We start from the raw sequence: 11,454 nt of genomic DNA on the forward strand, positions 1-11,454 counted from the left end.
ATCTTCATGAACCATGCATAGCCACTGTTCTAGTTGTGTACTGCTGAGGAACAATCCACCTTGAGTCTTAAAAGCCACAAACAAGTTTTTAGCTCATTAATATGCAATTTGGACATAGCTGGGCATGGAAGGTTCGGTTCTACTTCACACATGAACTCAACAGGGACCTCAGCTACTTCGACGATGGCTCATTCACATGACTGGAGAGCCAATGCTAGCCATCAGCCAGGCCAGCTAGGGGCCTAAGTTCCTCTTCAGCTGGACCTCTCTCCATGAGCTGCTTGGGCTTCCTCCAAACATGGCGAGTGGGTTTCAACAATGAGTATCCCAAGAGCTAGGAATTGGATGCTGCCAGTTTCTTAAGGCCTAGCTCAGAAAGTAACATGGCATCCCTATCACCTATTTGATACACAATCACAGAACTGAGATTCAATGGGCAGGAACACAGATTCTATCTCTCAACGGGATGAGTGTCAAATAATTTGGAGACATGTTGTAAAACTATCATCCTCATTAAAGGGTGTTTTTAAATAGTTACTTTTAAAAGAGGAATTTTAAAGTCAATTCTTCAATTACTGTAAGTTTAGTCAAAGATTCTAGAAAAAAATCTAAAGAATGAGAGTAGCGTATAGAAGGTTGGATGGTATGCTTTTATGTGTAATGGGAGTATGTTGGAGTTTCATAGGGTAGAAATCACTGTTTTATTCCCAGTGTGGAAGATATTAATGTTCTTTAGGAATAATAATTTAAAATCCTACTATATATCAGGTGCCCTGATTCATGAAGAGGTTAGAATTTCAGGAAGCCTTTAATATGGTGAGAATGCTGATATGCTGATGAAGCTAGCTAGTCTAAGTCTTGTCAAAGGCACCATGATTCAAAGAGGAAGCTGGCTAATGGCCACAAAGAAGAGATCCATGCCAATCACCCAGCACGGAGTGGGCAGGGAGCAAAGAGGGTTAAGGGTGAAGAGAACTCAGAAGGCCAGAGCAAAAGCAAGAGACTGAAAGTGAAGAAGCTGTTTAGTTTAGGGGCAAGGGGGCTACTGAAGGTGACAAGGGAGGAGTGTAGATAGAAGTAGCATGGCCAAAGCCCTTTGATAAGAGGTTTATCCCAACAGAAGTGTTGTGAAGAGTCACCAAAGACAGCAAAAAAACTGGTATTTCTTTCTTCCCCTTGAAATTACCACCTGATCAATAGATAATCCCTGAGTGAAGTGTTCTCAGAAAGCTTCTACACCTTCAGTACTACTTGGATAGACTAAGAACAGGTGTTTATTACACGCATATGTATTTACACACTGGATATAGTATTGCATAATAACATTATATTCTATAGATTATTATAATGTGAGAATCATAACAAGATAATATTACCCTTGGCCTGTAGTTATCATTTCAGAAATATTAACTACTATGATATATCTCTCCATTATAGCATTTCTACCTCTGAAAATTTCCAATTCACTACTATATAGGTTGCATAAAGATCCTCAAATTTATTTGCATGTTCTCTGAAGGAAATTTAGAAAATGTTAAAATATTCTAAAAACTGGAAAATAGGACAATTTCTTAATTATTCAGAGGGACCTAATACACAAATTACCTTAAAAATAAATGCTTATAATTGTGTTTTGTAGACTACTTATTTACTTCATAAAATTATAAAACTACCTCTTTCCAATATTCTTAGAGGAATGATTTTATCAGCTGTATCTTATTTCTTCATATTGCTATATCATAATATCTTTAATCAATCCCATATTTAAAAATATTTAGTTTTTATAATTTTGAGCTATGAAAATAATGCTGCAACCAACGCCTTTGAGCACAAATCTTTCCAGGCATCTCTGAGTATTTCCTTGTGATAGACTTCTAAGTAGAATTACTGAATAAAAGGATATAAACATTCTTAAAATTTTTGACACATGAGATTTTGAGATATCTCCCTACCTCCCATATCCCAACTCTGCTACCCCGCCCCCCCACAAAACATGCAAACACAGTATTTAGAAACTTCATATTTTAGCACTTCACTTACTGAAAATTACCCTGAAGATGGAGGAATAGGAGACGCATATTGGTTTGCTGGAATACATATTTTACTGCAGAAAATATGAACTACACACACACACACACAAAGAGTGTGTGTGTGTGTGTGTGTGTGTTTTTACAAACATCACACCAATGATCTCCTTATGATTTTAAGTGTCTTCCTTTTTCTCTAGAGCAGCGGTTCTCAACCTGTGGGTCATGACCCCTTTGGCGGTCGAACGACCCTTTCACAGGGGTCGCCTAAGACCATCCTGCATATCAGATATTTACATTATGATTCATAACAGTAGCAACATTACAGTTATGAAGTAGCAACGAAAATAATTTTATGGTTGGGTCACAACAGGAGGAACTGTATTTAAAGGGCCAGAAGGTTGAGAACCACTGTTCTAGAACAAGACTCTCAAAGTGTGGTCCCCACACTAACTGCTTGGGCTTCACTGGGAAACTTCACCTCTTTATCATTGCAAATCCTCAGCCCGATTCAGGCCAGTTGAATCCAAAATGGAAAAGAGCTTCAGTGATCTGTTTTAAGAAGCACTGCAGGCAGTTCTCATGGACACGGTTTTGAGAACCACTGCTCTGGACCCCAGGGCACTGGCAGCCATAAGTGTCTGGAGGAAACAAGAAGGCTGCTGCTCCTGAGTGAGAACTCCGGTCTTCACCCATCGTGTTAGCGCACCAGTCCACAGTGAGAGAGTCCCTTTTTGATCCTCATTTTCTTCAATGATTTTTTTTAAATGGAGACTACCAATGCTTGTTTCAGGGTGTCTGCAAACATTTTTAAAAGATCGTGCTTAAGAAATATTGCTTTCCTTCCTTTTCTGACAAAGTTAATCTAGCCTTTATTTTTTTTCCTCTGAAGGGAGTGTAAGAGCACTGGTCCCTGAAGAGAGAATAAACTGCTTTGCTATGGATGCTCCCTCCAAGGCCAATGTCACCACCAAGGACATATCACATCCCCTACAGGTTTTGATTTCTTTCTTTCCTCTTAGTAACATAACAGTAAGGGCGCCGGTCCAGGGTTTTATGAAAACTGGGCTTAAAGCTTGTTTTCAACTTCACAGGTCCTTACGCGATTCTGGCTGCTATTATTTTCAGTGGCCCATTTTCCCAAAGGGCTCTGACCTCCTTTTGGAATCTCTGGCCTGTTCTATAGGGTTGCAAAGGCTACTTGTGTATATGTCTGGGCTCAGAAATTGGCAAGAGCAGAGAGATATGGTGTTTAAAGTAACAGAAGACAAAAAAAAAACTCAATAGGATTTCCACATATTTATTTCATCACACATCATTTTAAATGGACAGCCAATAATAGGCTAGATCAATTTCTGTGTGTGCGCGCATGTGTTTGTGTGTACTTAATGAACAAATGAACATCTGTTATCTGTTTTGGGTTTATTACTATAAACACACTTTTCATTAATAAATATTTAAAAATGTTTAACATGCCTCTTCTAATTTGAACAAATAAAAATCTTTCCTTGATTTCATATTTTAGAAGTCCAAATCCATCAGTACTAAAATCTCTCAGCCAACTCTGGATTGTGTACAGATTGTAGTCACACAGACTAGAACTTTCACGACCAAACAGCTGAACAAAAGATAAAATGATGACTACATCAAGATGTCCCTTATAAAGGACAGTACGGTCTCCAAGAGACATAGCACACAAAAAAATCAAATGGAGTTTCTGAAATTAATATCTCTAAATCTTATGTGCTAAGTCCAGTGTTTTTGTAGGGCAGAATGCAGAGGACTGACTATGTGGTCAGCAGAAAGATAAGATGGTATGTTAATGTTGTATGCCTTCTCCCTCAGTGCTCAATAAAACTAACAACAGAAGAGATAAATATCAATTCATGAAGCTGGCTGAAAAAAGTATTTAAAAAGTCTTGTTCCCTCACACCCCCCATGGAAAAAGGATGGTTTTGTTTTGTTTTGTTTCCTGCAGGAATATGTTTGGTAGAAACAATACATGTTTAAGGTTCTATCAAGGGCTACATACACAATGAAAATTATTAAAACAAAATTGGGTTCTTCTGAGTGTGTGTATGGTATTCCCACTATATCAAATAGAATTTGCTAAAAGCATCACATTATTTTGGATCAAAATTGATACTGTTAGTATGCTGAATAGGTCCAAATTTGGTCATTTGAGGTTTTTCACAACTTTTTACAAAAATCTTAAATACAGGTAAATATGTAAACACTGTGCTCTCAGAGAGCAAGCACTTAGGCATGTCACATGGTTTCCCTCCTGGGGAGATGAATTCAAGTGAAACATCACCAATCAGTTTCAAAACCAGCCCCCACCGCTGGAAGCACTCTCCGGCTGAGGGGGAAACACCACCTTGCACATATTAGCATTCTCTTGGTGGAGAGGGAATTCAGATCCTGCCACCAGCGTTTCTTTTCTTTTCCGTGAGACGTATCCTTTGCCTGTGGACAGCCTTTCATACTTGGTCTCAAATTGCCTGCATAACAACAACAATAGCAAAATCACACACATAGTAAAGTCACCTCATGCCTGTCAGAGCCAAGCTCTTATGTACACTTGAAGCTTCTGTGTCAAAGCGATTTGAGAAAGGATCGGAGTGCCAAGGGCGACCGGCTTCCATTCCTATGAATGGGGTGATGTTTTTCTCCCCCTTTCTTTTTATACAAACAGATACCCTTCAAAAGCTTGGAATATAGGAGGCTGCCAGACATTTTTCTGGAACGGAGGACTACATTCCTCTCAGCTCTTTGGAGATGCTGTTAAGCTTTGCAAGCCTTGCTATGTCCCCCTCCCCTCATTCCAGGAGCCCCACTTTGGGCTCAGTCCCTTTGTGAGAAAGGAGCAAGTTTAACTGGATTTAAGATGAGAAAGCTGCCGGGGAAACATTCCCAAAGCTGTAGCCACAGGGAAATGTGGAACCAAACCAGTTAGCCTGGTGCCTGGATCGGTGGTTACTGCATGTACCATTGGAAGGGTGGTTTTTAAAACTGCATTAATGGAGGTTTATTCTATACATACGTTAGTATAAACTAGCAACAGTTTAATATTCTGACTATAATCCACTATATTTTATTCTGTAAAAATATAACCAACTCATAATTATACTTATATCATTGATGCATATTTATATGGATCATGAAATGTCAAGAATATAAAGAAGGTGCTCAACTCTGGCTTACTTGTCAAAGAAGATGAGGAAGATATGGCTTGCTGTTTTAAGCAGACAAATTGCTTTCATGGTTAACAATGTGTCAAGAAAACTGCTGCAACTCACAGCATCACCTAAACCAAAGGCATTTTACTTCCACATGATAGTATTGTTATGAATATGGTCACATGATTTGAAGGACACAGTGTAAAAGCTTTAGAGTGGGAGAGTTGTTGGAAATTTACATGAACAATCATATATTCAGTTTTTGAGACACTAAGAATTCTACTGAAAAATTTAAAAACTCTCAAACTCTCAAGCTTTAGCCAAAACTTAAACAAGGTTGAGTTGCTGTTGTATGGATTACCTAAAAACTGTGAATTCAGTTGGGCTCCTTAACCATGGTAAATGATTTCATGTTTTGTTTTGAGCTCTCTGTCCAGTGGACAACTGTGAAGATACGGCTGATAGTAAATATGCATCCAGTATTTTTGCTGAAACTACATGGCAATTCTTATGGTAAATCTGATCCCTTTATTTCCTTGATAAATTGTTTCTAGATAGAATATGATACCTTCTGAATTAAAAGAACTGATCATTACAGTTCCTTGGTATCCTAGAGACTGACTCAATTTTTAGCCTTATCAAGAATTCTGTTACTAATTTAAAGATAATTTGTTTCATGAATTTTTTACCATTTTCTTTTAATTTCTGAAAGTGAACGTTGAAAACTGGGTGTGAGTTCCTGGTGAACTGGGGCTGGTCCTGGAACATTCCCCGAGCACTGCTTCTTACCTGTATGGAGCCTCAGCCCTGTCCATCTGCAGGCAGACTAAGAACGGGTACTGAGAAAACTGCACGGTGGAGACAAACTCCATGCTGGTCTCCGTTTCGGCACTGATTTCCAGGCCGGCTTTCACAAAAGAGGAGTCCACAGTGATGTCACCAGCTATTACCACAGCCAACCTAAAGATTTGAGGCAGAAAAAACTATTAACATTACATTGAACTGAGCTGGAATAACTGCTATAATTTCCCAGGATCTGAACTCATGCTGCTGAGGACCGTGAGGAAAGGGGCTAATATGTGGCCTAAATGTGTTCAGAATTCTATTGGTAACCAGGGCCTGATTAGGCCCAGGGATTGCAGAACGAAGATTTGCTCTTCCCCTGAACCCTCCCCCAGCCTTCTATTCTAGATGTGGGAAGGAAATGTCTATCATGTACTACTGTTTGGTATGGGCATACCAAGGGCCAAGATGAAAACATTCCCGGAGCCTGCTCTTCTCAGAAAGTCAGAAATATCTGAGTTATCTAAATTCAGCAAGAAGACAGCTAATGTTTATAATAATTTTCTTGCTCCCTTGGTTTCTCTGTTGGTGTCTAGGTAGCTATTTCAATTCCATTTTATTACTTTCTCCAAAGGGTCTCTAGAGAGCTAAGTCTATTTGAAAAAAATATTGTATCACAAAAAACCATTCCTATAGTGGGGGCACAGTGGGTGGCCCAGGAATGACAGATATGGTGGGTTCTCCAAAAATTGCTCAGAGGACTAGATAGACAGATTGAATTGTCTAGGGAGAGTGGCTTGGGTGAAAATGAAGAAGATAAACAACTCAGTAGAAGGCTTACCTCGAGGAATACTCTAATTTAATTGTAGACTTTCAGTAATATTGTAGGAAGTTACTCCCACAATTAAATCAGAGTTGTATGTCCAAGCTTTTTTGATAGAGGTATTCATTTTTGCTGTGCAACTTAAAGCTTACCACCTACTGTTGTCAGCGTAAAAGTAGGTCACAGGTGTACCGTTAAATCCCTGAATACCTTACTGTATCTTAAAACTCAACAAAGGCTTAAGAGGTATTTTTAAATGAACAAATTAAAAATTGAGGATAGATGGGCTATAATGTGGATACTGATAGATTCTTAGGGATACAGTGTCCTTAAAAATCCAGAGTTTTTTGTTGCTGCTATTGTTGATTTCTTTCTACCAAAAAAAAATTTAAAATTCAGTATAATTTGGGGACACTTCTATCTAGAAATACTTCAGAAAGAGAAAACAGATGACTGATTCAATGGGAAGCCCTAAATTATATTGCTGATCACTGCGATGATCACTCCATTTCTCATTCATTGGTTCGTTTTAGTAACACTGTGGGCCACAAATGTGCCAGCTTTTAATTGTTCTCAATTCCTTCATCTATAGTTCAAAATAAACCAAAATATTTAATTTTATCACCTTATCTCACTCATCCCACAACATAGTTTAAATATCCAAAAAGATAAAAATCAATTGCATTTCAATTTCCTTTTCTTTGATGTTATAATAAACAGAAGAATAATTCTTTTGATTATTACAATGGTTCAGAAACACTGTTTTGTGTTCAAAATGCAACATTTCACTTAATCTGAGAGGTAGATGAGGAAAACTAAAGGAGCTGAGAACATTTTGTTTAGAAAAATGAATGCTAACAAAAAACTTAAGGACTGAATATTTAATAGTTAGATTCTGCATAAAAGTGACCATTTTAAAATTTTTATCCACTGAAGACAGTGAAAGAGTAAAACCTTGAGATTCCCAAGTAGAGGGATAATCTAAAAAAAGGTTTGCTTCAGAGTGAAGTTTCCTAACAGCACTGCCAGCCATTGAAGTGGACACCACGAGAAGGTGCACCTCTCGTCCACTGGGCATGCTGTCGACGGACGTCTTTAAAAGTCAAAAGTCAAGATTCTTGGCTGAGTTGTATCAGGTGCTGACCTGCTCGTAAGAAGCTATGGAAAGAATGACTCCCCATGGTTATTTCCTACTCTATGATTTAATGATTACAAATAGAAAGTATAGATTCCGATAAACAAATGGGACTACATCAAACTAAAAAGTTTTTGCACAGCAAAGGAAACCATCAACAAACTGAAAAGGCAACCCATTGAATGAAAAAAAAATCAATGATATGATATACATCTGATAAGGGGTTAATATCCAAAATCTATAAAGAACTTCTACAACTCCACACCAGAAAAACAAATAACCCCATTAAAAAATGGGCAAAGGACGTGAATAGACATTCCTCCAAAGAAGACATACAGATGGCCAACAGGCATATGAAAAGATGCTCAACATCACTAATCATCAGAGAGATGCAAATTAAAACCACAATGGGATATCCCCTCACACCTGCCAGAATGGCTACCATCAATAAATCAACAAGCAACAAGTGCTGGCGAGAATGTGGAGAAAAGGTAACCTTAGTGCCAAGATTTGGAAGTGGCCCAGATGTCCATCAGTAGATGAAAAGCTGTGGTACATTCATAAAAATGGAATATACTTGGCCATAGAAAAGAAGATCTTACAGCATGGATGGTCCTGGAGAGCATTATGCTAAGTGAAATAAGTCAGTCAGAGAAAGACCAGTACCATACACCTTCAGTTATATGTGGAGACTAACAAACAAAATAGAAACAGACTCAGAGCTAGAGAGCAGACTGACAGCTGTCGGAGGGGGTGCGGGGCTGGGTGAAAACGGTGAAGGGATTAAGCAAAACAACAACTCATAGACACATATTCTAGTGTGGTTATTACTAGAGGGAAAGGGGTGTGGGGGAAGGTAGAAGAGGGTATAGGGGGACAAATGGTGATGGAAAGAGACTTGAATTGAGCTGGTGAACACACAATACAATATACAGATGATGTATTGTAGAACTGTACTCCTGAAACCAACCAATGTCACCCCAATAAATTCAATAATAAATAAATACATAGGCAGGAAAAACAGTATAGATTGTTGAAAAGTCAGAAAGTAAAACAATTCCAAAACCTAATTTCTGAAGTTATTTGCATAGAATACTTACAGATTTTTCACTCGAGTTTTTGACTCACGATACCACAGACTAAACTCCATTGCACCTGAAATATCAATGGCAAGAGCACCCTGGACGTCTATATTGGCCTTCAGTCCAGATTGCAACTGAAGCTCCTAGAAGCAAAAATATGTAATAATAGTAGTAATAATCACTATTTAGCCAACCCCTTTGAAAAGGAACACTTAACCTCCTGCTGCAGATAATACCATTTGAGCTGTGTTAATGTTGGAGTCTTTCTCTAGGCTTGGAAACACATTTTAGTTCTGAGTTGGGAGGGGAAATGGTTTTCAAAGTGTGGTTCCCTGACAAATAACATCAGCATCCTGGAAACTTGTTAGAAACACAAATCCCATACCTACTGAATGAGAAACTCTGAGGGTGGGGTCCAGCAACCTATGTTGTAACAAGTCCTCATGTGATACTGATGCATTCAAATTTGAGAACCACCAGATTAGAGAAAATGAAGGCATCTCCATCAGGAATCCAGCTATGGCTTTGGAGTGGGGATGAGGGACTGGCTAGCTGACCGCTAGTGGTCCTTTACCACTTTTCTAGTTATATGCTGTGTCCAATATAGACAACTGTATCTGCTGGCAAATGAAAATGATGATAAAAACGGCCAGTACAATGTAGATGTTCCAGGAATTGCCTCGTCCAGCTGGGGAAGGAAGGCGAGGCAATTGAACTAAGCCTTAATACCCTGCTTGTTGACATTTGAAATGACATCAAATAATATGAACTCAACAGCATATTCCAGAGAGACAATAGTCGCTGACCAACATAGTCCCTTTTAAGCAATTTTATAGTTTTCTGAAATTCATTGTTTTGTACTGTTTGTGCCAGCATTTAGCCTTTAAGTCTTGCAGTTTCAAAGTATATTAGCTCTGGGGACATTGGCTGAAAACTTCTTTAGTTGGATTGGAATCAGATTGCCTGGGGACAGTGTTGGAAATGATAATCGTCTGGGAGGAAAGGCTCAGTATCCTTAATTTTGATATTCCTTCAAAGATCTTAGGTTTATGGTAACTGGCAGCATGGCCAACTTTACGTCATTGCCCTACTCAGATCAAACCGTGTTTTCACCAACTATAAATGACACAATGTTGCTTTCTAGAAAGGATTCTGTTGATCTCCTGGAATTATCCTCACTTTCCAAAAAATGTGGCGGAAATGTCAGTCAAAGGACGTGGCTTCCAACCAGGTATACTAAAAAAGTCTCATCGTGGCATGAAGCTACCTTTAACTGAAAGACACTTGGACAAAAGAATGAGATTCTCAACATAGAGCTAAAGACACTAATATAAAAGAACACAAATTAGCCCTGGCCGGCTTGGCTCAGTGGATAGAGCGTCAGCCTGCGGACTGAAGGGTCCCTGGTTCGATTCTGGCCAAGGGCACATGCCTGGGTTGTGGGCTTGGTCCCCAGTAGGGGGCGTGCAGGAGGCAGCCAATCAATGATTCTCTCTCATCATTGATGTTTTTCTCTCTCCTTCTCCCTTCCTCTCTGAAACCAATAAAGAAATATATATTTTTTAAAAGAACACAAATTACCTTGATAAAACTACAATAATCCCATCCAAAGTTGAACCTATGCCTATGAACTGCAGAACCATAATATCAGAGTTCTGCGTTTGCACTGTAATTGTGATTGTTCCTAAATGAGCCCTACTGGGTGCCCTGCCTCAGAGGTATTTCTTTCTTTGTTCTCAGTTTGAAAAATTACGGTCTGTGATGTGGACTCTGGCTTTTCTACTGGCCATACATTAGGTGGATGTCAAAACAAACCCACATTCTCAAAAGCAAAACAAAACCAAACAACAAGGTCAAGGGGGGGGGGGAAGAGACATATGTAATACTCTTTATAATACTTTAAGCAATAAAACAAAATTTAAAAAAAAAGACAGCAATAAAAGATTAAGTATTGAGAAAAAAACAAAACAAAACCCAAGTGTTGTGCCACTTTATTCCGTGAGAGGGATTAAGCCACACAGTGCAGTGGTTGTCCCTTCCAGGGGTATAAAATGAGTGGAACGAACAGTTTTTAAGCCCCAACTGTGTCCTAAGAGCTCTGCATTTGACATCTCATGCAACTCCCATCTTAATCTTCCATGGTGACATTACATCTAAAAGTTGAAAAGAAAAATCAGGCTTGGAGGCCACCTGTGGAGCCAGAATGAGCACCCAGACTGCCTCTGGTTGGGAGACTGTTCTACTCCCACCCATGGCTATAACAAAATCATAACTGTTTTTTGTCTCGCGGTGTTCAGGGAAGTGTGTTCTGAGAAACACTGCAAAAGTGTTACAGCAGAGGCTTATGCCCGTGTCTGACCCAAAGCACATATTTATTTAAATTTTTGCCTATGAACTAGAGCAGGGGTGGGCAAACTTTTTGACT

General features: G+C 39.0%; 1 protein-coding gene across 1 annotated transcript in view; it reads right to left on the reverse strand.

Moving 5' to 3' along the window:
* Nucleotides 1–3,311: 3,311 nt before the first annotated feature.
* MTTP (microsomal triglyceride transfer protein) overlaps nt 3,312–11,454 on the reverse strand; it is a 55,424-nt gene continuing 47,281 nt past the window's right edge. Inside the window, exons 18-20 of the mRNA XM_015570007.1 lie at nt 9,048–9,172; nt 5,996–6,166; nt 3,312–4,528 (exon numbers count right to left, since the gene is read on the reverse strand). Of these exons, the coding sequence (XP_015425493.1) occupies nt 4,351–4,528; nt 5,996–6,166; nt 9,048–9,172 (474 nt within the window). The 3' untranslated portion in view covers nt 3,312–4,350. The remainder of the gene's footprint in view (nt 4,529–5,995; nt 6,167–9,047; nt 9,173–11,454) is intronic.

This window comes from Myotis davidii, unplaced genomic scaffold (assembly GCF_000327345.1).
Source record: "Myotis davidii unplaced genomic scaffold, ASM32734v1 scaffold226, whole genome shotgun sequence".
Lineage (NCBI taxonomy): Eukaryota > Metazoa > Chordata > Mammalia > Chiroptera > Vespertilionidae > Myotis > Myotis davidii.